At 36.6% G+C, this 27,468-nt stretch overlaps 2 protein-coding genes across 3 annotated transcripts in view; one reads left to right on the forward strand and one right to left on the reverse strand.

Annotated features, from left to right (window-relative positions):
• CHIC1 (cysteine rich hydrophobic domain 1) overlaps positions 1-27,468 on the reverse strand; it is a 61,239-nt gene that overhangs the window by 9,322 nt on the left and 24,449 nt on the right. For both annotated transcript variants that reach the window (XM_032387841.1, XM_032387840.1), the window contains exon 3: positions 22,803-22,958. In XM_032387841.1, coding sequence (XP_032243732.1) covers positions 22,803-22,958 — 156 coding nt within the window. The remainder of the gene's footprint in view (positions 1-22,802; positions 22,959-27,468) is intronic.
• On the forward strand, positions 20,893-21,321 carry LOC116621825 (anaphase-promoting complex subunit 13-like). Its single transcript, XM_032387842.1, is given in 1 exon segment — positions 20,893-21,321. A coding segment is annotated over 1 exon segment (270 nt). The 5' UTR covers positions 20,893-20,997; the 3' UTR covers positions 21,268-21,321.

Consider the following 27,468-nt stretch of genomic DNA (forward strand, 5'->3'; position numbering starts at 1 on the left):
GGCTTGACAACTGAGTGGCAGTTCCCATCTTCTCAGCTTCCAGGGCAGACATATTCTGGATTGATTTGACAGATGGTGAATATTAGCAGATCCTACCCTCCATGGCTCTGGGCTAAAAAAAAAATCCACAGCTAATATCATACTAAATAAGAAAAAAATCATAAATCATAAAATTATACCAAAAACTGAAAGCTTTTCCTCTAAGACGGGAAAAAGACGATGATGCCCACATTTGCCACTTCTATTCAACACACTACTGGAAATTCTAGACAGGTCAGTTAGGCAAGAAAAGCAATAAAAGATATCTAAATTAAAAAGGAAGAAGTAAAATTATCTCTGTTTGCAGGTGATATTATCTCATGTGTAGAAAACCCAAAAGAATGTACAAAAAAATCTGTTAGAGTTAAACAAATTCAGCAGTGTTTCAGGATACAAAATCAACATTCAAAATTCAGTTGCATTTCTACTTTTTAAAATATTTTATTTATTTATTTGAGAGAGAGAGAGAGAATGAGCCAGGGGGAAAGGCAGAGGGAGAGGGAGAACGAGACTCCTTGCTGAGCAGACAGCCTAATATGGGGCTCGATCCAGGAACCCTGTGATCATGACCCAAGCTGAAGACAGATGCTTAACTGACTGAGTCACCCAGTTGCCCCCCAAATTCAGTTGCATTTCTATATGATAATGGTAAACAATTCAAAAAAGAAATTAAGAAAATAATTACATTTACAGTAGCACCAAAAAGAATAAAATACTTAATAATAAACTTAAGCAAAGAGGTGAAAGACGTGTGCACAGAAAACTACAAAGCATTGCTAAAAGAATTTAAAAGCCTAGGGGCGCCTGGGTGGCTCAGTCATTAAGCACCTGCCTTCGGCTCAGGTCATGATCCCAGGGTCCTGGGATCGAGCCCCGCATCGGGCTCCCTGCTCTGCGGGAAGCCTACTTCTCCCTCCCCCACCCCCCCGCTTGTGTTCCCTCTCTCGCTGTGTCTCTCTCTGTCAAATAAATAAATAAAACCTTAAAAAAAAAGAATTTAAAAATGTAAATAAATGTAAAGACATCCTGCATTCATGGATTAGAAGACTTAATATTGCTAAGATGACAATATTATCCAAAATGATCTATAGATTCAATGCAATCCTTATCATAATCCCAGTGACTTTTTTGTAGAAATAGAAAAACATCCTAAAATTCGTATGGAATCAAGAAACCACGATTTAGGCAGCAATCTTGAAAATGAAGAATATGAAGGACTCACATCTCCTGATTTCATAACTTAATACAAAGCAATGGTAACAAAAAAAATGGTGCTGGAATAAAGACAGATATGTAGACCAAAGGAATAGAATAGAGCCCAGAAATAAACCTCTGAATGTATATGGTCAACTGTTTTTCAACAAGAGTGCCAACCATTCAATGGGGAAAAGGAATAGTCTTCAATAAATGCTGCAAGAAAAACTGGATATCCACATGCAAAAGTATTAAGTTGTACCCTAAACCTACACCATATACGAAAATTAACTCAAAATGGATCAAAGAACCAAACAGAAGAGTGAAAACTGTAAAAGTTTGTGAAGAAAACATTGGAGACAATCTTCATGACATTGGATTTTGCAATAATTTCTTGGCCCTTGACACTGAAAGCACAGGCAAAAAAGGGGAAAATAGTTTAATTGGACTTCATAAAAATTAACATCTTTTATGCATCAAATGACACTATCAAGAGAGTGAAAAGATTATCTACAGAATGGAAGAAAATATTTGCAAATAATCAGAATATATAAAAACTCCCCCAACTCAACAACAAATAAACAACTCAGTTGCAAAATGAACAAAGTACCTAATACTAGAAATGGCCAACAGTACATGTAAAAATGCTTAACACAAGTCATTAGAGAAATGCAAAGCAAAATCATAGATACCACTTCACATCTACTAGAATGGCTATTATCAATAAGATGGAATATAGCTAATGTTGGTGAGGGTCTGCAGAAATTGGAATCTTTATGCATTACTGATGGGAATGTAAAATGGTGCAGCTCCAGTGGAAAAGTTTGGCAGTTTTTCAAAAAGCTAAACAATTACCATATGTTTACATACTCTATTCCTAGGTATACTTCCCAAAAGAACTGAAAGCTTGGACTTGAACAGATATTTATATGGCAATGTTAAATGCAGTGTTATTCACAATAGACAAAAGGTGGAAAGAATTCAGGTGTCCATCAACTGATGAGTGAATAAACAATGTGAACTATGCATAGAATGGACTGTTATTCAGCCATATAAAGGAATGAAGTTCTAAAACATGCTATGACATGGATGAACCTTGAAGACAGTAAGCTAAGAGAAATAGTGCCAGGACAAATATGGAATTACCCTATTTATATGAGATACCCTAGGATAGGCAAATTTGTAGACACAGAAAGTAGATTAGAGGTTACCAGGGTCTGAGGGGAAGGGGAATGGGGAATTATTATTTAATGGCTACAGAGTTTCTGTTAAGGTAATGAAAAATTTGGCAATAGGTAATGGTAATTGTTATACAACATTGTGAATGTAGTTAATGCCACTGAATGCTTAAAATGGTAAACTTTATGTTATGTGTATTTTACCACTATAACACATTTTCAGAAAAATCCAGTAAACACAGTAGAGACCAAGAAAGGATATCATTAACTGACCAAAATACAAGGAATTTCTGTATGATATAGATGACCCCGCCCTCAAAAAGAAAAACTGAACTTTAAAAAATTATTGCCTGACTGCAGACAGCTTGGTATGAAAGTATAGGAGCCTGAAAAAGAGACAAAGATGAATTTGAAGTAACTTTAAATATGCACAGCAAGGTGGACATATGCACCAAAAACGGAATTAAGATTCTTACAATAAAGGAATATAATATGCCATGTTATGACCAGAAATTAAAAAAATGAAATTATGATGACAATGGCTCATTAAGTAGAAAATATCTACAAGGAGACAGAAATTATTAAGAAGAACCAAATGGAATTCTGGAGTTGAGGAATACAAAACTGAAATAAAAGAACACAAAGTAGATTTGAACTAGAAGAATGATCAGTGAACTTGAAGACAGATCAAAAGATAATATGTAATCTCGGGGCACCTGGGTGGCTCAGTCATTAAGCATCTGCCTTCGGCTCAGGTCATGATCCCAGGGTCCTGGGATCGAGCCCCGCATCAGGCTGCCTGCTCAGCAGGAAGCTTGCTTCTCCCTCTCCCACTCCCCCTGCTTGTGTTCCCTCTCTTGCTGTCTCTCTGTCAAATAAATAAATAAAATCTTAAAAAAAAAAAAGATAATATGTAATCTCAAAGCACAGAAAAAGAGAATGAAGGAAAATGAATACAGCCTCAGAGAAATGTTATACATCATTAAGGGCACCAATATACATATACTGGGAGTACCATAAGACAAGAGCAAAACAAAAGAAATATTTAATGCAATAATGGTGAAAACTTCTAAATTTAATGAAAAATATTTATCTACATATCTAGGAAGCTCAAGAGCTCCATGTAGGAATAAACCACAAGGAGATCCATAGCAGATACATACTAGTATAATGTTGAAAAATAGAAAAATTGAAAATCATGAAAGCAACAAGATGAAATGACTCATTACTTACAAGGAAACTATAGTAAGATAAATAGCTGACTTCTGATTTGAAACAATGTAGGGCAGAAGGCAGTTGGATAACAGATTGAAAATGATGAAAGAAAAAAGACTGTCAACCAAGAATCCCATATGCAATCAAAATTAACTTTAGAAAATCAAGGTAATCCATTTAGGCATGTAAAGGCTTGGAAGTTAACTCTCCTGCCCACATATCAAGAAGAAAAAAAAACCCGAGAACAACCTGAAACCAACTCCTCTTAGATTCATCAGAGAAGAGAGGTCGTTAAGACTGGAGAGATACACAGATGGATACAAATAAGCACAATTTACCAGGGTAGAAACACAGGAGAGGAAAACTCTGTGGGAATCAGGACTAGGGTAGCAGGACCTGAACTTGATGAATTGCTGGAAGCTCAGTGGGGACAAGTTTGAGAGTTAAAAATTCCAAAGAGGCCCAGTCTTGGGGAAGACCCCCACACTTTGAGTTTTATTACCAGGAACCTTATCAGGTTCTCACAGTGATTGGAGAAAAATCTCTTCAGCCTTCCAGTAGGGAAAGGGAAAGAACAGCCACTTTTAAATATGCCCAGAAGGGACACCTGGGTGGCTCAGTGAGTTAAGCATCTGCCTTCAGCTCAGGTCATGATCCCAGGGTCCTGGGATCGAGTCCCGCATCGGGCTCTTTGCTCAGTGGGGAACCTGCTTCTTCCTCTGCCTGCCGCTCCCCCTGCTTGTGCTCTCTCACTCTCTCTGACAAATAAATAAATAAATCTTTAAAAAATACGCCCAGAACATTCTGTTCTTAAAGACTGGTCTTAAGAGAAGCTATTGTACCAGAGCCTGACCAATCTTGGGGAAGGGAAAGACCCAACTCCAGCACCCTCTAGCCTTCCTGTCTCACCTAAAGGGGAAAACAGAACAAAACAAAAACTGGGAAGCCCTTGTGAAGGGCACAGCTCAGGGGCACAGAGTCACTAAAAAACAGGCCAAATCATAGTACCACAGAATAATTCCAAGTCTTCCAACACCTTACCACTACATCAGTAAGTTTTCTTATAATATGGGAATACAACTGAAAGAACTGTCCATCTCAGACAATATCCAAAATAAGTAAGTCCTATTGGATGAAAAGTATAGCATAAGAAATATAGTCAATAATATTGTAGTAACTTTGTATGATGACAGATGGTAAATATACTTATTGTGGTAATAAGCATTGTGCAATGTAGAGAAGTGTTGAATCACTATGTTGTACACTTGAAACTAATATAACATTGTATGCCAACTATACTTCAAAAAACAAAAAATAAAAACAGGCAGAAAGTGAAGATAATTTACTTACAGTCCCCTACACTAGGGAATTTGTTAAATAAATTATGTTAGATTAAAAAACAAAAAAAGAAATCTCTAGGGAAATCTAAGGAAAGGAGGCCAGACAAAAACAAGGGCAGCGGGGAAAGTTTAGCTGCCAACATTGACAACTACAGCAAACAGTAAATATAGCCAAATGCCTAGCCTGATAACATAAAATCTTATTTAAAGGCCTATTTACCTCAGTTTCTTTTACCTAGGAAATATGTGTGTCTTTCAAAGAAAAAGTAGAAGTCATACTAAAAGATACCACAAGCATCAGAACCAGACATAGAAGTGGCAGAAATGTTGAAATTATCAGACTGGGAATATCAATCAACCAAGACTAATAAGTCACATGTAATGCAAAAAGTGGACAACATGAAAGAACAGATATGGATAATGTTAGCAGAGAAATGGACAGATATAGATAATGTTAGTAGAGAAATGGCAACTGTAAGACAAATTCAGAAGGAAATGGTAGGAAGCCAAAATACCATAACAGAAATAAAGAATGCCTTTGATGGGCTCATCAATAGACTGGACATGCTTGAGGTATCAGTAAAGATTGAAGATATACCAACAGAAACTTTCAAAACTAAAATAAAAGGAAAAAAAAAAAAGAAAAATAAATTGAATATCCCAGAACTAGGGGCCAATTATAAAAGGAGCAATAGACATATAATAGAAATACCAGAAGGTAAAGAGGGAAAGGAACAGAGGAAGTATTTAAAGTAATAGTGACAAGATAAGTTCCCAAAATTAACGAAAGGCATCAAACCATAGGTTGAGGAAGCTCAGAGAGTACAAAGCTAGAAACTCAGAAATCTATACCTAGTAATCTCATATTTAAACTGCAGAAAATCAAGGAAAAGTCTTGAACAAAAGCCAGAGGGAAAAATGCCTTACATATAAAGGAGCAAAATAAGAGTTATACAGACATCTCTTTAGAAATCATGGGAGATAAGAATAGAGTTGAATGAAATAAAGTGTTAAAAGTATCCCCAACCTGGATTTCCACACCCAGCAAAGAAATAGACTTTTTCAGACAAAAATTTGAGGGAACTTGTCACCAACAGAAATGTCTTGCAAGAAATGTTAAAAGTTCTTCAGAGAGAAGGAAAATGCTATATTTAAGACACTTAGATCTTCAAGAAGGGTTAGAAAAGGAAAAAAATGAAGGTAAAATAAAATAGTTTATTTCTTTTATTCTTGTTTTTTTAGTAAAAGTTTTTATGCTTCCCAATTTAAGGGTTAAATTGGGGTATTTCTCTTATTCTTAATTGATCTAGCAGGTAATAATTTGTTCAATAATAACAATGTATTCAATGATTATAGCTTATGGATAAGTAAAACAAATGGAAGCAATGTTATAAGGGATGGGAAGGAGGAATTGGAAAAACTCTGTAAATAAGGTACTTCTACTACCTGGGAAATGGTATGGTGTTATTTGAAAGTGGTCTTGAATATATATATATATATATATATATATATATATATATATTACAAACTCACTTTAGTTGGCAACCCCCCCCAAAAAGATTAAAAAGTAGGGTTATTGATATTCTAAGGGAAGATAAAAAAAAATGATATCATACAAAATACTCACTTAAAACCAGACAAGACAGAAAAAGACTAGGAGACAAAAACAAAAACAGGAACAAAGAACAAGAGCAATGAATAGAAAACATTAACGAACATGGTAAATATTAATCCAACTATATCAATAATCACTTTAAACATCAATGGTCTAAATACATTAATTAAAGATTGTTAGTGGATCAAAAAAAAAAAAGATTCAACTATGTATTGTCTACGAGAAACCCACTTTAAATTTAAATGTAAAGTCATATAGAAATTAAAAGTGAAGGGATGGAGAAAGATATACCACAGTAACACTAATCAAAGGAAAGCCGGAGGTACTTTAGTAATTTCAGACAAAGCAGACTTAAGAGTGGGGAAAATTATCAAATACAATGATAAAAAGATCAATTCTTAATATGTTATGGGCATATCAAAAGAGCATCAAACTATGTGAGGCAAAAACTGATGGAACTACAAGGAGAAATAGAGGAATCCACTTTTTTTTTTTTTTAAGATTTTATTTATTTGACAGAGAGAGACACAGAGAGAGAGTGAACACAAGCAGGGGGAGTGTGAGAGGGAGAAGCAGGCTTCCCGCTGAGCAGGGAGTCCGACTCGGGGCTCGATCCCAGAACCCTAGGATCATGACCTGAGCCGAACGCAGACGCTTAACAATTGAGCCACCCAGGCACACCAAGGAATCCACCCTTGTACAAGTTGGAGACTACAACAGCCCTTTATCAGTAATGAATAGATCAAGCAGGCAGAAAGTCAGTAAAGACATAACTAAACTCAATAGCACCATTGATGAGCTGGATATAATTGACATCTACAGATTACTTTATCAAACAATAGCAAACAATTTTAGGATCCATTCTGGGTCCTAAAACACAACTTAACATATTTCAAAAAACAGAAATCATACAATGCATACTCTCAGATAGTGGAATTAAACTAGAAATCAACAACAGAAAGGTAGCTGGAAAATTCACAAACACTTAAGAGATTAAATGGCACATTTCTTTTTTGGGGGGGGGAGGGGCAAAGGGGGAGAGAGAATCCCACGCAGGTTCCATACCCAAGCACGGAGCCCGATGCAGGGCCTGATCTCACAACCCCAAGATCATGACCTGAGCTGAAATCAAGAGTCAGATGCTTAAGTGACTGAGCCACCCAGGTGTCCCTAAACAGCACACTTCTTTTTTTTTTTTAATTTAAATTCAATTAGCCAACATCATTAGTTTCCAATATAGAGTTCAGTAATACATCAGTTGCATGTAACACCCAGTGCTTATCACATCACATGCCATCCTTAATGCCCATCACCCAGTTACCCCATCCCCCTACCCACCTTCCCTCCAGCAACCCTCAGTTTGTTTCCTATAGTTAAGAATCTCTCATGGTTTGTCTCCCTCTCTGATTACTTCCCAGTTTTCCCTCCCTTCCCCTATGATCCTGTGCGCTATTTCTTATATTCCACATATGAGTGAAACCATATGATAATTGTCTTTCTCTGATTGACTTATTTCGCTCAGCATAATACCCTCCAGTTCTATCCACATAGATGTAAATGGTAAGATTTCAACCTTTTTGATGGCTGAGTAATATTCCATTGTATATATACCACATCTTCTTTATCCATCTGTCGATGGACATCTGGGTTCCCTCCACAGTTTGGCTATTGTGGACATTGCTGCTATAATAAATATTGGGGTGCATGTGCCCCTTTGGATCATTACATTTGTATCTTTGGGGTAAATACCTAGTAGTGCAATTGCTGGGTTGTAGGGTAGTTCTATTTTTAACTTCTTGAGGAACCTCCATACTGTTTTCCAGAATGGCTAAACAGCACATTTATAAATAATGCATAGGTCAAGAAAGAATCTCAGGAGAAACTTAAAAATATTTAAAACTAAATATAAATGAAAACACAACTAATCAAAATCTGTGGGATGCAGTGAAAGCAGTGCTTAGAGGGAAATTCGCAGCATCGAATGCATACAGTAGAAAAGAAGACCTAAAATCAATCATGTAAGCTTGTACTTTAGAAAAAGAACAAGTTAAATCCAAAGTAAAAAGAAAGAGGTAATACAAATTAGAGCAGAAATCAGTGAAATTGATAATAGGACTTCAACAGGGGAAATCAACAAAATTAAAAACTGGTTCTTTGAAAGATCAGTAAAAATAGTAAATTTCTAGCCAGGTTAACTAAGAAAAAAGAAGACAAAAGTTACTAATATCAGAAATGAAATGGGTTATCATTAATGATGCCATGAGTATTAAAAGGCTAATAAAAGGGGTGCCTGGGTGGCTCAGTCATTAAGCATCTGCCTTCGGCTCAGGTCATGATCCCAGGGTCCTGGGATCGAGCCCCACGTCGGGCTCCCTGCTCCGCGGGAAGCCTGCTTCTCCCTCTCCCACTCCCCCTGCTTGTGTTCCTGCTCTTGCTCTCTCTCTCTCTGTGTCAAATAAATAAATAAAATCTTTAAAAAAAAAAAAGGCTAATAAAAGAATATTATTAACAACTCCATGCCCATGAATTTGATAAGCAAGATAAAATGGACCAATTACTTGAAAGATACAATTTACTAAAACTCACACAAGGAGAAATAGACAATTTGAATAGGCCTATATTTATTAAAGAAACTGAATCAATAAATAAAAACCTTTCCAAATAGAAACTCCCATGGCCAGGTGGGTTCATGGGTGAATTCTACCAAACATTTAAAGAAGAAATTATACCAATTCTTTACAATCTTTTCCATGAAACAGAAGCAGAGGGAATACTTCTTAACTCATTCTATAAGGCCAATATTACCCTAGTGCCAAAACTAGACAAAGATATTATATGAAAGGAAAACTGCAGATCAATATTTCTCATGAACATTGATGCAAAAATCCTGAATACGACATTAGCAAACAAATACAACAATGTATATACCACAGTAAGTGACCTTCGGTTTGGCAGTGAATTCTTAGCTACAACCCAAAGCACAAGGAATAAAAGAAAAAACTGGTAAGCAGGACTTCATCAAAATTAAAAACATCTACTCTGCAAAAGATGTTGTTAAGAGAATGAAAAGACAAGACATGGGCTGGAAGAAAATATTTTGAAAACAAATACCTGATAAAGGACTGGTATCCAAAATATATAAATAGTGTTTAAAACTTCACAATAATGAAACAGAATCCCAATTAAGATATGGGCATATGTCTGAAAAGAAAAATCTCAAAGAAGATATATAGATGACAAATCAGTACACAGAAAGATGCTCAATATCATATAACTTTAGGGAATTGCAAATTAAAAAAAAAAAGTGAGATACCACTACACACTTTTTAGAATGGTCAAAATCCAAAATACTGTTAACACCAAACGTTGACAAGGACAAGGAGCAACAGAAAGTCTTTTTTTTTTTTTTAGGTTTTTATTTATTTATTTGAGAGACAGAGAGCGAGCGTGAGAGAGAGAGAGAGAGAGAGTGCACAAGCAGGGTAAAGGGCAGAGGGAGAATCAGACTCCCTGCTGAGCGGGGAGCCCAATGTGGGGCTCCATCTGGAGATTCCAGGATCATGACCTGAGCCAAGGGCAGATGCTTAACTGACTGAGCCCCCAGGTGCCCTGCAACAGAAAGTCTTATGCATTGCTAGTGGGAATGTAAAATAGTATAGACACTTTAGAAGAGGACTTGGCAGTTTCTTACAAAACTAAGCATAATCTTACCATATGATCCAGAAATTATACTCCTTGTTTTTACCCAAATTACTTGAAGTTTGCTGACATAAAAACCTGTACATAGAATGTTTGTAGCAGCCTAATTTATAATTGCCACACCTTGAATGCAATGAAGACATCCTTCACTAGGTGGATGGGTAAGCAAACTGTAGTACATCCAAACAACAGAATATTATTCAGTAGGGGCACCTGGGTGGCTCAGTTGGTTAAGTGGCCAACTCTTGATTTTGGCTCAGGTTATGATCTCAGGGTCCTGGGATCGAGCCCTGTGTTGGGCCCCACGCTCAGTGGGGAGTCTGCTTGAGGATTCTCTCTCCCCCTCTGCCCCTCCCCCCACTCATGCCTGCTTCTCTCTCTCAAACAAATAAGTCTTTAAAAAAGAATATTATTCAGCAAAAAAAGGACCTACCAAGCCACAAAAAGACATGGAGAAACTTTAAAATGCATATGGCAAGTGAAAGAAGCCAATTTGAAAAGACTACATCTTATATGATTTAAACTATATGACATTCTGGAAAAGGCAAAACTATGGAGACAGTTAAAAGTTCAGTGATTCTCAAAAAACAAATAATCAAGTCAAAAAATGGGCAGAAGACATGAACAGACACTTCTCCAAAGAAGACATACAAATGGCTAACAGACACATGAAAAAATGTTCATCATCATTAGCCATCAGGGAAATTCAAATCAAAACCACATTGAGATACCACCTTACACCAGTTAGAATGGCAAAAATTGACAAGGCAAGAAACAACAAATGTTGGAGAGGTTGTGGAGAAAGGGGAACCCTCTTACACTGTTGGTGGGAATGCAAGTTGGTACAGCCACTTTGGAAAACAGTGTGGAGGTGCCTCAAAAAATTAAAAATAGAGCTACCCTATGACCCAGCAATTGCACTACTGGGTATTTACCCCAAAGACACAGATGTAGTGAAAAGAAGGGCCATATGCACCCCAATGTTCATAGCAGCAATCTCCACAATAGCCAAACTGTGGAAAGAGCCGAGATGCTCTTCAACAGACGAATGGATAAAGAAGATGTGGTCCATATATACAGTGGAATATTACTCAGCCATCAGAAAAGATGAATACCCAACTTTTACATCAACATGGATGGGACTGGAAGAGATTATGCTAAGTGAAATAAGTCAGGCAGAGAAAGTCAATTATCATATGGTTTGACTTATTTGTGGAACATAAGGAATAGCATGGAGGACATTAGGAAAAGGAAGGGAAAAATGAAGGGGGGGGGAATTGGAGGGAGAGATGAACCATGAGAGACTATGGACTCTGAGAAACAAACTGAGGGTTTTAGAGGGGAGGGTGTTGGGGGGATGGGTTAGCCCGGTGATGGGTATTAAGGAGGGCACATATTGCATGGAGCACTGGGTGCTATACGAAAACAATGAATCATGGAACTCTACATCAAAAACTAATGATGTACTGTATGGTGACTAACATAACATAATAAAATAAAATTAAAAAAAAGTTCAGTGATTGCTTGGGATTTTGGGGTGGGAGGGAGAATGAATAGGTGTAGCATGGTGGATTTTTCAAGCAGTGAAATTATTATTCCATGATACTGTAATGATGGATACATGTCATTATACATTTGTCAAAATCCATAGAATGTACAACACAGAGTGAACTCTAATGTAAATCAAGGACTTTAGTTAATAATAATGTGTCAGTATTGGCCTCATCAGTTTTAACAACTATACTTCAATAGTACAAGATGTTAATAATAGGGGAAATTGAGAGTTGGGTGAGGAGGGTATATGGGAACTCTGGACCTTTTTCTCATTTTTTCCCCATAAACCTAAAATTGCTCAAGAATAGTATGTTAATTAATTTTATACATTAAAAAGTGGAGATGAAATGAGGACATTCATAGATAAAAACTGACAGCATCTGTTGCCTGCAGACCTACTGTACAAGAAATACTATGGGAAATTCTTCAGGCTGAAATCAAGGGACACCAGATATTAATTTGAGTCCACATACAGAAAAAGGAAAATTCTGGGGCACCTGGGTGGCTCAGTAGGTTAAGCATCTGACTTCCGGCTCAGGTCATGATCTCAGGATCCTGGGATTGAGGCCCGTGTTGGGCCCTGGGCTCAGCTCAGAATCTGCTTGTCTCTCTTCCTCTGCCCCTCCTCCTGCTCACGCTCTCTCTGCCTCTCTCTCAAATAAATAAATAAATAAATAAATAAATAAATAAATATATTTTTAAAAGAAAGAAAAAGGAAAATTCTAAGAAGCTCAAAAGAATTCCAACTAGGATAAACTCAAAGAGATACATTCTGAGAGAAACTATAATCAAACCTGAAAGCCAAAAACAAGGAGAGAAATCTTGAAAGCAGCAAAAGAGGAGTGACTTGTTATATTCAAGGGATCCTCACTAAGATTAACTGCTGTTTTCACATCAGAAACCATGAGGTTCAGAAGCAGTGGAATGGTGTATTTCAAATGCTAAAAGAAAAACTGTCATCCGAGAATTCTAGATTTCACAAAACTATCCTTCAAAAAAAAAGGGAGGGGCGCCTGGGTGGCTCAGTCATTAAGCGTCTGCCTTCGGCTCAGGTCATGATCCCAGGGTCCTGGGATCAAGCCCCGCGTAGTGCTCCCTGCTCTGCGGGAAGCCTGCTTCTCCCTCCCCCACTCCCCCTGCTTGTGTTCCCTCTCTCGCTGTCTCTCTCTCTGTCAAATAAAAAAATAAAATCTTTAAAAAAAGGAGAAATTAAGACATTCTCAGATAAATAAGCACTAAGGGAGTTCCTTCCTATGAGAATTATCTGTAAGAAATGCTAAAGAGAGTCCTTCAGGCTGAAATAAAAGAACATTAGACAATAACTCAAGCCATATGAGGACATAATGCCAGTAAAAGTAACTCAATAAATAAATGTAAAAGACAATATTGTTCTGTTTTTGTTTTGGAACTCCTCTTTTCTTCCTATGTGATTTAAAAAAATGCATAAAATAATTATAAATCTATGCCAATGACATAAATATATAAGATATAATTTGTGATAACATATAAGGGGAAGTATGGATATGTACAGGAGCAGAGTTTGTGTATTATCAAAGCTAAGGTGATATTAATTCAAACTAGTGTGTTATAAGTTTACGATGTTAATTACAATCCCCAAGAAACAACTAAGAAAATAACTAAGAAATATACTCAAAAAAAGGACATGAGAAGGTATATGGTACATTACAAAAATCAGTTAAATGTAAAATAAGGAAGCAATGGAGTAATTGAGTTAAAAAATATATGACATATAGAAAACAAACAGCAAAATGGCAGAAATCCTTCCTTATCTGTTACAGACTGAATTACTTTCCCCCAATTCATTATATTGAAATCACAACTGCCAGTACCTCAGAATGTGACCATATTTGGATATCGGGTTTTTAAAGAGGTAATTAAGTTAAAGTGAGATAATTAGGGTGAGCTGTAATCCAATATGACTGATCACTTCTGGTAAGGATACAGACCTGTTTAGAGGGAAGACCAGGTAAAGACTCAGAGAGAAAATGGCCATCTACAAGTCAAGGAGAGAAACTTCAGAGAAAAAATGAACTCTCCCAACATCTTGATCTCAGACTTATAGTCTCCAGAAGTGTGAGAAAATAAATTTGTTGTCTAAGCCACCTAGTCTGGGGTACTTTATTAAGGTAGTGCTAGGAAACTAGTATGTTACCATTAATCACTTTAAATGTAAGTAGACTGAACTCTCAATTCAAAGGCAGAGATTTGCAAAATTAATTTAAAAACAATCCATCTGGGGCGCCTGGGTGGCTCAGTTGGTTAAGTGTCCAACTCTTGATTTTAGCTCAGGTCTTGGTCTCAGGGTCATGAGTTCAAGCCCTGCATTGGGCTCCATGCTGGGCGTGGAGCCTACTTAAAAAACAACAAAACATAATCTATCTATATCCTGTCTACATAAGAATTCATTCAGATTCAAAGACAGAAATAGTTTGAAAGTGAGAGGATGGAAAAAGCTATTCCATGTAAATAGTAACAACAACAACAAAAAGAGCTGAGGTGGCTATAATGATATGAGACAAATAGATTTTAAGTAAAAAAATGTTACAAGAGAAAGAGATGGACAGTGTATATCTTAATATGCTCAGGATGCTATAACAAAATACAATAGACTCAGTTGCTTAAATAGCAGAAATCTATTTCTCACAGTTCTAACAGATGGGAAGTCTTAGATGAGATGGTTTGTGGAGTTCAGGTGAGAGCCTTCTTCCTTGGCTTCCTTGGCCCCTGGCTTGCAGATAGCTGCCTTACTGCTGTGACCTCACATGGTAGTGAAAGAGCAAGCTCTGGTCTTTTCCTATAAAGGCACTAATTCCACCATGAGGACCCCACCCTCACGACTCCATCTACACCTAATTACCTCTCAAAGATCAAAATATCATCCACTGCCAAATATCATTCAATTAGTGGGGAGAGTTTCAACATATAAATTTTGGGGGCAAACAAACATTAATTCCATACCAGCATATTTGATAAAAACATAAACCAATCAATAAGAAATTACAATTATAAGCACAAACATAACTAAACACACACCTATAAAATGTGTGAAGCAAAACGGACCAAACTGAAGAGAGAAATAGATAGTTCTACAATAATAGACTTCAATACCCCACATTCAATAATGAGTAGAACAACTACAAAGAAGATCAGTAAAGAAATATAGGGCTTGGACAACACTGTCAACCAACTATACCTAACATATATATGGAACACTCTGTCCCACAACAATATAATACAAATTCTTCTGAAGTGTACATGGAGAAGTCTCCAGGATAGGCCACATGTTATGCCACTAAGCAAGTCTCAATAAATTTAAAAAGAGTTAAGTCCTACAAAGTATGAAACTAGAAATCATAAGGGAAGGAAAACAACATCATATTCATGTTGCAAGACTGAGAGAACAGTCCCTTTCCTCTGAACATCCCTCTCAATTTAGCAAATATTACAGCAAAAAAGGGTAAAACTTACTTAAAAATGGTGGCATGAATAGGCCTGAAGGTTGACTTATAATATCACAGTTGTTTCAGTGGTAAATGTAAGAATGGGTAAATGAAAACCTTCATTTCATATATCATGTAGCCATAGAATCCTATTAGAGCCGAGAGTGACTAGGAGGAGCTCAGGGCACCCTAATTTGTATTTCTTTTCTTTTACCTAATTTGCTATAAAATATATTCATGAAGTATACTGGCTAAAAAAAATGTTCATAAGGCAGACAGTTTACAAAGAAGTTCTTTTCTTGGAAACATTTTACAATCAGTTTACATAGCAACCTTGTGACATAGGGCAGTGGAACCACATTATTTCCATTTTATTTTGTGGGTAACACATATATGACTTTCATAAAGCTAGATACCCCATTAGAGTTGGCTAGAGCAGGATGGCAAACAATAGCTCACAGGCAAAATCTGGCCTGCTGCCTGTTTTTGTAAATAAAATTTTACTGGAACACAGCAATGCTCACTCGTTTGCATATTGCTTGTGGCTCCTTTCATACTAAAACCAGAGAGCTGGGTAGTTGCAACAGAGACTTCTGGCCCACAAAGCCTGAAGTATTTACTACTTCATCCTTTAAGAGATATCTGTCTGCTAGAGAATTAAAACTCATTGGGCTGTTTATCATACCAGTTATCTTAATGTTTCTTGTCCCAGCAATAGGAAATACAACCTAGGAAACATGATATAGTCAAGAGAATACAGTGTTACAAGAGACAGAAATCAAACAAAACAGAAAAAAAAATATTTTTCTGGATGTGTCATTTACTATGTGACACTGGGAAACTCACTTTATCTCTCTGGATTTGTTTCCACACCTGTAAAATAAGGGATTTGGACTACATGAATGCTAATCATCTTTCCAATTAAACTATTAGAGTGTATACAACTTAGTTTACAGATTAGGAAGCAGTAGTGAAGGCATAAAAGTTCTTAAATTATTGTATTTTATTTTTAAAAATTTCTCCATGTGGACAAAAAAGCAGTGAGGCACCTTAAATTTCCTTATCATCACACCACCTTAAAAGTAAGTAGTACTGGGGCACCTGGGTGGCTCAGTTGGTTAGGTGCCATGATCCCAGGGGCCTGGGATCGAGCCCCTCATTGGGCTCCCTGCTCAGCTGGGAGCCTGCCTCTCCCTCTCCCTCTGCCATTCCCCCTACTTGTGCTCTCTGGCTTTCTCTGTCAAATAAATAAATAAAATCTTTAAAAAAGTAAGTAGTATTGTCCCAATTCTATCAGTGAGGAAAACTGAAGCTCCAGAAAGGGCAGTATCTTACACAAGGTTACCAACATGTGCTTAGTGTTTTGTCTAGTGTGTTAATAGCATAGCATGTACAAAATCAAGGGCCATAAAAAGTGTACAGAGCAAGGCAGATAATGTAAATGCTGGGTGGTTCTGGGGTGAACCAGAGACCTCACGTCCTATTTAAAGGCAGAAGCCACCACTCAGCTAGGGCCAATTGCTGAAATACAGGCATGTGGGTCCAATATTGCCAGATGTTTAGATTTTAAGAGAGGCTGGCTATCTCAAATTTTATTTTAAATATTCCCATTTTTAAATGTTGGTAATTCATTCAAATGTTTAAAAAACAGAATGGTCTAGATTTGGCCCAGAGGATGACAATTTGAAAATTTGTATTAAAAAAACCTTTTTATTTTATTATTTTTTTAAAGATTTTATTTATTTATTTGACAAAGAGAAAGAGAGCACAAGCAGGGGGAGTGGCAGGCAGAGGGAGAGGGAGAAGCAGGCTCCCCATTGAGCAGGGAGCCCGATGTGGGGCTTGATCCCAGGACCCTGAGATCACGACCCAAGCCAAAGACAGACGCCTAACCGACTGAGCCCCCCAGGCGCCCCTAAATAAACATTTTTAATTTGAGAGATTAGTGATCTAAGACTACAGATGGTCCCTGACCATTAATGGTTCTACTTACGATTTTTTCAACTTCTTGAAGGTATGAAAGCTATATGCAGTCAGTAGAAACCGTACTTCCAATTTTGGATTATGATCTTTTCCTGGGCTAGTAATATGCACTATAACACTCTCTTGTGATGCTGGACAGTGGCAACAAACCACAGCTCCCAGTCATCTATGCCATCATGAGGGTAAACAACTGATACACTTACAACCATTCTGTACCCATGCAACCATTCTGTTTTTCACTTTCAGTATAGTATCCAATAAATTACATGAGCTGTTCAACCTTTATTATAAAATATACTTTGTGTTAGATGATTTTGTCCAACTATAGGCTAATGTAAGTGCTGTGAACACATTTAAGGTAGTCTAGGTTAATCTATCATGTTTGGTAGGTTACATGTATTAAATGCATTTTCAATTTGTGATACTTCTTTTTCTTTTCTTTTATTTTTTTTAAAGATTTTATTTATTTGAGAGAGAGAATGAAAGAGAGCACAAGAGCGGGGAGGGTCAGAGGGAGAAGCAGACTCCCCGCTGAGCAGGGAGCCTGATGCGGGACTCGATCCTGGGACTCCAGGATGATGACCTGAGCCGAAGGCAGTCGCTCAACCAACTGAGCCACCCAGGCACCCTCTTTTATTTTTTAAAGATTTTATTTGAGAGAGAGAGCACATGCATGCGTGCGTGCACGAGAGGGACAGAGAGAGGGGGAGAAACAGGCTCCCTGCTGAGCAGAGAGCCCCACGTAGGGCTTGATCCCAGGGTCCTGGGATCATGACCTGAGCCAAAGGCAGACGCTTAACTGACTGAGCCACCCAGGCGCCCCCCAGCTCATGATATTTTCAATTTACAATGGATTTATCTGGATGTAATCCCATCATAAGTGCAGGAAGATCTGTATACTGACTAATACCTCAACTTCATTTTTTTAAAAAAATTATTTATTTATTTAAAGATTTTATTCATTTATTTGAGAGAAAGCGAAAGCAAGAGAGATCGCAGAGGGAGAGGGAGAAGCAGACTCACTGCTGAGCTGAAAGCCCGATGTGGGGCTTAATCCCAGGACCCTGAGATCATGACCTGAGCCAAAGGCAGATGCTTAACTGACTGAGCCACCCAGGTGCCCTGATACCTCAACTTCAATGTGAATAATTAATTAACCAAAGTAATGGGGGCGAGGGTGAAATCACAGCATCAGTATTAATATCATATTCTATTAGAAGTTTGCATAGTAAAGTCACATGATTGAAAAAACTGCTTCTATTTCTGGCCATGTGGTGAAAGTATTGACAAATAGACAAAGAGTAAACAGGTCATCAGTAAAAACGATAGATCCCAGATAATATTAAAACCTAAAATTCTGTTCTTAAGTAATTAAAATTGGCTGTATTTGTGTGATTGAAAATCTAAATCATAATTAATTCACACTGAGTCTTTAAAAACAATGGGAATGGATAGGAGTTATTGATTTGTAATTGTTAAAAATGACAACTAGAGAAATTTATGCTGTCAATTTTTTTAACTTACAGAAAACCACCTGAAAATATTGTACATGCTTTGATAAATAATAAACTAAGCTTTACTTAAAATTAAGCTTTGACCTACTGGTAGTTACCAAGGGAATCAAAAAAATGTTTAACTTTTTCATTCAAAAAGTCATACAGATGGCAGTGTTTCATTATTTTCCTTTTGAAGTACACATTAAGAAAGGCAGGAGAAAGATGGAGACGGAAAATGAATGACTATTTCTTGGGAATATTTTTGGCCTTTATCAAACAACTGTACCATTTATTATAGCTGCACAAGGTGCTATGATTCTGAAAGACAGTTTAGTAGGCTAATTATTATTTAAAAGTTTAAATGAAACCATCAGTGTGGTACAGGGTGGCTTCAATCTTTCCACTGGGAAATAAAAACATTCCAAAGACTAAAAGTTTTAAAGATGAGATTAAGATAGTAGTCTTAAATCCATGATGTAACTAGTAATGTCTTGTTATAATAATGTTATTTCAACATGTTCAAAACTAAGGATTTCCTCCCAACTATGTAGGTTACTCTCACTTTTGCTTTTCTCCAGAGCAGAAGAAACTCTTCCATATAGTTGTAGCTTAGAAATACTTTATTTTTTTAAAGATTATATTCATTTATTTGAGACAGAGAGCCAGAGAGAGGGCATGAGCAGAAGGGAGGGGCAGAGGCAAAAGCAGACTCCCCAATAAGCAGGGAGCCCAACATGGGGCTCAATTCCAGGACCCTGGGACCATCACCTGAGCCAAAGGCATATGCCTAACCAACTGAACCATCCAGGCGCCCTGCTTAGAAATACTTTAAATTACAGGTTTGGGTTTTGAGAAAAGAATTAAGTAGCCTAGTTACATTTATATTTACTCCAGTACTCCATTTATATTTCACTTATTTAAAATGATGGGAACTGAAAACCAAAGACCCCACCTAAAAGGAGAATTACAGACCAATATCCCTGATGAATATGGATGCAAAAATTCTCACCAAGATACTAGCTAATAGGATCCAATAGCACATTAAAAGGATTATTCACCACAACTAAGTGGGATTTATTCCTGGGCTGCCAGGGTGGTTCAACACCTGCAAATCAACCAATGTGATACACCACATTAATAAAAGAAAGGACAAGAACCATATGATCCTCTCAACAGATGCAGAAAAAGCATTTGACAAAATACAGCATCCTTTCTTGATAAAAACTCTTAGCAGTGTAGGGGTAGAAGGAACATACCTCAAGATCATCAAAGCTATATAGAAGGACCCACAGCGAATATCATCCTCAATGGGGAAAAACTGAGAGCTTTTTCCCTAAGGCCAGGAACATGACAGGGATGTCCACTCTCACCACTGTTGTTCAACATAGTACTAGAAGTCCTAGCCTCAGCAATCAGACAACAAAAAGAAATAAAAGAATAAAAGGCATCCAAATCAGCAAAGAAGTCAAACTCTCACTCTTAGCAGACAACATGATCCTCTATGTAGAAAACCCAAAGACTCCACTCAAAAATTGCTAGAACTCATACAGGAATTCAGAAAAGTTGCAGAATATAAAATCAATGCACAGAAGTCAATTGCATTTCTATATACTAACAATGAGGCAGAAGAAAGAGAAATCAAGGAATTGATCCCATTTACAATTGCACCAAAAACCATAAGATACCTAGGAATAGGTATTCCTAACCAAAGAGGTAAAAGATCTGTACTCTGAAAATTATAGAACACTTATGAAAGAAACTGAGGGAGACACAAGAAATGGAAAAACTTTCCATGCTCATGGATTGGAAGAACAAATATTGTTAAAATGTCTATGCTAACCAGAGCAATCTGCACATTCAAAGCAACCCCCTATCAAAACACCATCAGCCTTTTTCATGGAGCTGGAACAAATAATCCTAAACTTTGTATGGAACCAGAAAAGACCCTGAATAGCCAGAGGAATGTTGAAAAAGAAAAGTAAAGCTGGCGACATCACAATTTCGGACCTCAAGCTCTATTACAAAGCGGTAATCATCAAGACAGTATGGTACTAGCACAAAAACAGACACACAGATCAATGGAACAGGATAGAGAACCCAGAAATGGACCCTCAACACCATCGTCAACTAATCTTTGACAAAGCAAGAAAGAATACCCAATGGAGGAAAGCAGATGGAGCGCTGGGTCCGGCACGGGTCTGACAAAATCAAAGCTGCAGGAGAATGGACAGTGAGGTACAGAGAGATGGAAGGATCTTGGACTTGACTGATGATGCTTGGCAAGAAGACAAGCTGCCATATGAGGATGTTGCAATACCACTGAATGAGCTTCCTGAACCTGAACAGGACAACGGTGGCACCACAGAATTTGTTAAAGAACAATAAATGAAGTGGACCGACTTGGCCTTATAGTATCTCCATGAGAAAATTCCCCCTATAAGGAAACTAACACCCGGCTCCTTCTTCATGGACAGATTTTTGAAAAACATATAGATACAAAATGTTAAAAAAAAAAAAAAAAAGAATATCCAATGGAAAAAAGACAGTCTCTTCAACAAATGGTGTTGGGAAAAATTGGACAGCCACATGCAGAAGAATGAAACTAGACCGCTTTCTTACACCTTACATAAAAATAAACTCAAAATGGATGAAAGACCTAAATGTGAGAGTGGAATCCATCAAAATCCTAGAGAAAAACACAGGCAGAAATCTCTTTGACCTTGGCCGCAGCAACTTCTTGCTAGACACGCCTCCAAAGGAAGGGAAACAAAAGCAAAAATGAACTTTTAGGACCTCATCAAAATAAAAAGCTTCGCACAGCAAAGGAAACAGTCAACAAAACTAAAAGACAACCTACAGAATGGGAGAAGATATTTGCAAATGTCTTATCAGATAAAGGGCTAGTACCCAAAATCTATAAAGAACTTATCAAACTCAACCACCAAAAACCAAATAACCCAGTCAAGAAATGCGCAGAAGACATGAACATACAAATGGCCAACAGGCACATGAAAAGATGTTCAACATCACTCAGTATCAGGGAAATACAAATCAAAACGACAATGAGATACCACCTCACACCGGTCAGAATGGCTAAAATTAACAACTCAGGAAACAACAGATGTTGACAAGGATGTGGAGAAAGGGGAACCCTCTTACACTGTTAGTGGGAATGCAAGCTGGTATAGCCACTATGGAAAACAGTATGGAGGTTCCTCAAGAAGTTAAAAATAGAGCTACCCTATAACCCAGCATGTGCACTACTAGATATCTTTCCAAAGGATACAAACATAGTGATTCGAAGGGGCACCTGCACCGGATGTTTATAGCAGCAATGTCCACAATAGCCAAAATATTGAAAGAGCCCAGATGTCTATCAACAGATGTATGGATAAAGAAGATGTGGTATATATATACAATGGAATATTACTCAGTCATCAAAAAGAATGAAATCTTGCCATTTGCAATGATGTGGATGGAACTAGAGGATATCATGCTAAGCGAAATAAGTCAGTCACAGAAAGACAAATACTGTATGATTTCACTCATATGTCGAACTTAAGAAACAAAACAAATGAACATAGATGAAGAGAAGGAAAAATTAAATAAGATGAAAATTGAAAGTGAGGCAAACCATAAGAGACGCTGAACTCTAGGAAACAAACTGAGGGTTGCTGGAGGGAGGGTGGGTAGGGGGAAGGGATAAACGGGTGATGGGCATGAAGGAGGGCACTTGATGAAATGAACACTGGGTGTTATATGCAACTGATGGATCACTAAATTCTTTCCCTGAAACTAATAAAAAAATAATAGTAAAAAAATAAAATAAAATTATGGGAACTCATATTAAGTGACAAAGTGTTAATAAAGGCTGGACAAATCACTTTATCTCTCTGTCCCCAAGCTTGTCTCCAGAATGAGGCTAACACTGAAGAGAATTTTTAAATATCATGTAACATACTTGGTACATAGAAGTATTCAATAAATGTTAGTTAGCTCTATGGTTATACAATAAAATGGTTACTCACTCTTTTGTTGAGACAAATAACAGGCCACAGGCTGCAACCCAGGGTGCAACAGCAGCAGAGACAACCACATAGCAGCCATTTCACATTGACTGGGAGAGCCTTTTTCAAACATGCATTCACACGGCCAATGCTGGTCTTAAATTCTTCTGGGGCCACCTATAACAAGGGCGCAATCTTTATTTAACAGTTTGTGGGCAGCTTTCCACTATTTATCTCTAAACCTAAAGAAAATGTTTGTCTTTTACAAATACTTCAAGGACTTACACGTCTAAATAGATTTCCTCCTTTTATGTATTACATACTCTTGGATGACATTAGAAAGCAAAACAATATAATTTCATGTTTACAGAACTTATTCTGATGTTCAAAAATAATCTTCTGAAATTACCAGCATTAAAAGGACAACAAAATTGGTGGTAAAGAATACCCGTCAAGCAGTTTCTCTACCAAATATTCTCATTATTCAGGCAATATTATAGTCTCCAATCATTCTGACTAGTAAGACTAGAAGCATAGTGTAACAATAAAAACCTAAATACTATCAGAGGAAATGGAATTAAAATTAGACTTTGGCAATATTCCTGGATTACTTTTAAATAGGCAACTCTTGACACTTTTCTCCCTGGCAAATTTGCGGTGTAACAATTTTAACACTTGCCATTGTTTGTAGGGAAAAGCTACACTAATAAGACAGTGAGGAGTAATTACATTTTTAAAAAAGGGTCTTAATATTCAGCATAAAATGGACTCAAAAAACTGCTGTAAATTTTGAAATTTGAAAGGTCCTTAAATATACAAATTTAATATTTTAATTACTACTTCCATTCCTGGAAGTGGCTGCTTGTGCCTCTCTGTAAACAACGACAAAGTCAGTTCAAAGGCAAGAGCATGACAGGCACAATTAGATTTATACCGAAAACTCTGCTTGAAGGTTATACAATTCAAAGGCATACTAAAAATCATTTGCTTTCGGTGAAATCACATTTCTGGATCACTAAAATTATTCCTTTTCATTTAGAAAGCTGTCAGACTGCAAAATCTATGGGAAAAAAATTCCAGCATCTGGCTGTGAAAACAAAAATTATGAAAATATTAGAAAAAATAAGCTGCTATAAAATAAAAACCCCATTAACATGTTTGGCACATAAAATATGGAGCTTTACAACTCTTCCAAGTAAAAACTGTACTAGAGGATTTCAATTTATTACATATCTTAGAATCAACACTACAAAACGTATATCTATTAGCAGATGTTATAAAGATACATGACCAAAGAATTCAGCCCCATCATGAATAAAACATTACTTATACTAGCTTTATTAGAATTGTTCATGCCACCTAATAAAGTTAATTGCTTAACCCATAAATTTGATTTTCTTCCCAATATGTTAACCAACAAATAGTTGTAAAATTGCAAGCTCAAAACTGTTTTTACATGGGTATGTAAACTAATCTATTCTCCAACTAAATTGTTGGCAATATGACCTAAAGACAATCACTGAGTAAAAAGAATTCCAATTAAATGACTAACTTCCTGGGGTAAATATGAAAATAAATTCAGAGAACCACGCCTTATAACTGAAAAACAGAAAATGCTAACAGGCTAAGCATATTAGACAATAAATGAAGATTTTGATTCTAGTTACTTACTAGCTATGAAAAATCATAGGCAAATTCATTTAATTTTTCTGAGTTTCAGTTTCCCATGTATAAAATGAGAATAATAATCTTTGCCTTATATATCTCACAGAAAATGGAAATCATATCTTAAAAAGAACCTCATTAATAACAAGAATGCTTTGAAAAAGGAAGCCAGTGAATCCTATCTCTTGATGAGCTTTGGAGAAAGAAAAGCAAAGCTCTCTTTTGCCTGATCTCACCTGAAGGCAAGGCATTTGATCAGGTAACCATTAATAATCCATGGCCTTGCTATACATTCTGTTATAAACAAAAGGCTAAATAGCTACATTTTGTTTTTTAATTTTTAATTTTAATTCCAGTATGTTAACATACAGTGATATATTAGTTTCAGGTGTACAACAGAGTATTTCAACAGTTCCATACTTCACCCTGTGCTCATAGAGACAAGTGCACTCCTTAATCCCCATCACTATTTCACCCATCCTCCCCTTAACCATCAGATTGTTCTCTATAATTAACAGTCTGTTTCTTGCTTTGTCTTATTTTTTCCCCTTTGCTTGTTTTGTATCTAAAATTCCACATATGAGTGAAATCATATGGTGTCTTTCTCTGACTGACTTATTTCACTTAGCAATATATATACTCTCTAGCTCCCTCCATGTTGTTGCAAATGGCAATATTCCATCCTTTTTATGGCTGAATAATATTCCATTGTGTGGATATATCTATATCTGTATCACATATCACATTTTCTTTATCCATTCATCAATCCATGGACACTTACATGGCTTCCATACCTTGGCTATTGTAAATAATGCTGCTATAAACATTGAGGGGCATAAATCCCCTTGAAATAGTGTTTTTGTATTCTTTGGTAAATACCCAGCAGTGCAATTGCTGGATGATAGAGCAGTTCTATTTTTAACTTTTTTGAGGAACTTCCATACTGTTTTCCATAGTGGTTGCACCAGTTTGCATTCCCCACAGTACATGAGTGTTCTTTTGTCTCCACATCGTTTTTATACTAGTACCATACTGTTTTGGTAACTATGGCTTTGAAATATAACTTGAAGTCTGGAATTGTGATGCCTTCAGCTTTGCTTTTTTTTTTTTTTTTTTTTTTTTCAAGATTGCTTTGGTTATTTGGGGTCTTTTGTGGTTCCAGACAAATTTTAGGATTGTTGGTTCTAGTTATGTGAAAAATGCTTCTGTAGATTGCAATAAATCTGTAGACTGCTTTGGGTAACATAGACATTTTAACAATATTGGTTTTTCCAATCCGTGAGCATGGAATGTCTTTCCATTTCTTTGTGTTGTCTTGAATTTCTTTCATCAGTGATTTATAGTTTTCAGAGTACAGGTCTTTCACCTCTTTGGTTAGATTTATTCTTAGGTGTCTTATTTTGGATGTAATTGTAAATGGGACTGTTTTCTTAATTTCTTGTCACTTCATTAGTGTATAGAAATGCAGCAGATTTCTGTATGTTGATTTTGTATCCTGTGACTTTACTAGATTTATCAGTTCTAGCAATTTTTTGGTGGAGCCTTTAGGATTTTCTATATATAGTATCATGTCATCTGCAAATAGTGAAACTTCTACTTCTTCCTTGCTGATTTGGATGCCTTTTATTTCTTTTTGTTGTCTGATTGCTGTGGCTAGGACTTACAGTACTATGTTGAATACAAGTGGTGAGAGTAGACATCCTTGTCTTGTTCTCAGTTTTTCCCCATTAAGGATGATGTTAGCTGTGGGCTTTTCATAGGTGGCCTTTATTATGTTGAGGTATGTTCCCTCTAAACTTATTTTGTTAAGGGTTTTTAATCATGAATGTGCATTTGAAAAGAATGTGTATTCTCCTGTTCTAGGAGGGAATGTTCTGAATATATCTGTTAAATCCTTCTGTTCCAGTGTGTCATTCAAAGCCATTGTTTCCTTGTTGATGTTCTGTTTAGATGATCTGTCCACTTGATGTAAGTGTGGTGTTAAAGTCCCTTACTATTATTATATTATTATGGAGTAGTTCCTTTATGTTTGTTATTAACTGTTTTATGTATTTGGGTGCTCCTATGTTGGGTGCATACATATTTACAATTGTTATATCTTCATGTTGGATTATCCCCTTTACTATTATATATTGTCCTTCTTTGCTTCTTGTTACAGTCTTTGTTTTAAAGTCTATTTTGTCTGATATAAATGTTGCTATTCTGGCTTTCTTTTGACATCCATTTGCATGTTAAATGTTTCTCAATCCTCTCACTTTCAATCTGTAGGTGTCCTTAGGTCTAAAATGGGCCTCTTGCAGGCAGCAAATAGATGGCTCTTTTTTTTTTTTTATCCATTCTGTCACCCTGTGTCTTTTGATTGCAGCATTTAGCTCATTTACATTCAAAGTAATTACTGATAGATACATATTTATTGCCATTTTATTACTTGTTTTGTGGTTGTTTCTGAAGCTCTTCTCTGATCCTTTCTTGTCTTTTTTCATGTTTTGCTTATTTTCTTTAATGATATATTTGGATTTCTTTCTCTTTATTCTTTGCATATCTATTAGTGGCTTTTGATATGTGGTTACCATTAGGTTTGCATATAACCCCTTCTGCATATAGCAGTCTATATTTTTGATGGTCATTTAAGTTTGAACGCATTCTTTTCTCCTGTCCCCCACACCTTTTAGGTATACGTTATTGTATTCTATATACTTTTTTTGTGAGTTCCTTGACTTTTTTGCAGAAAAATTCATTTTTACTGCTTTTGTGTTTCCTACTCCTATACTGTCACTTTTGGTTTTTCTACTCAAAGAGTCCCTTTTAATATTTCTTGCAGAGCTGGTTTAATGGTCATGAACTCCTTTAGTTTTTGCTTGTCTGGAAAACTCTATCTCTCCTTGTATTCTGAATGATAGCCTAGCTGGGTAGAGTATTCTTGGCTGCAAATTCTTCCCATTCAGCACTTTGAATATATCATGCTACTCCTTTCTGGCTTGCAAAGTTTCTGTTGAAAAATCTCCTGCTAGCCTTATGGGAT

This window comes from Phoca vitulina, unplaced genomic scaffold (genome assembly GCF_004348235.1).
Source record: "Phoca vitulina isolate PV1807 unplaced genomic scaffold, GSC_HSeal_1.0 scaffold51, whole genome shotgun sequence".
NCBI classification, from domain to species: domain Eukaryota; kingdom Metazoa; phylum Chordata; class Mammalia; order Carnivora; family Phocidae; genus Phoca; species Phoca vitulina.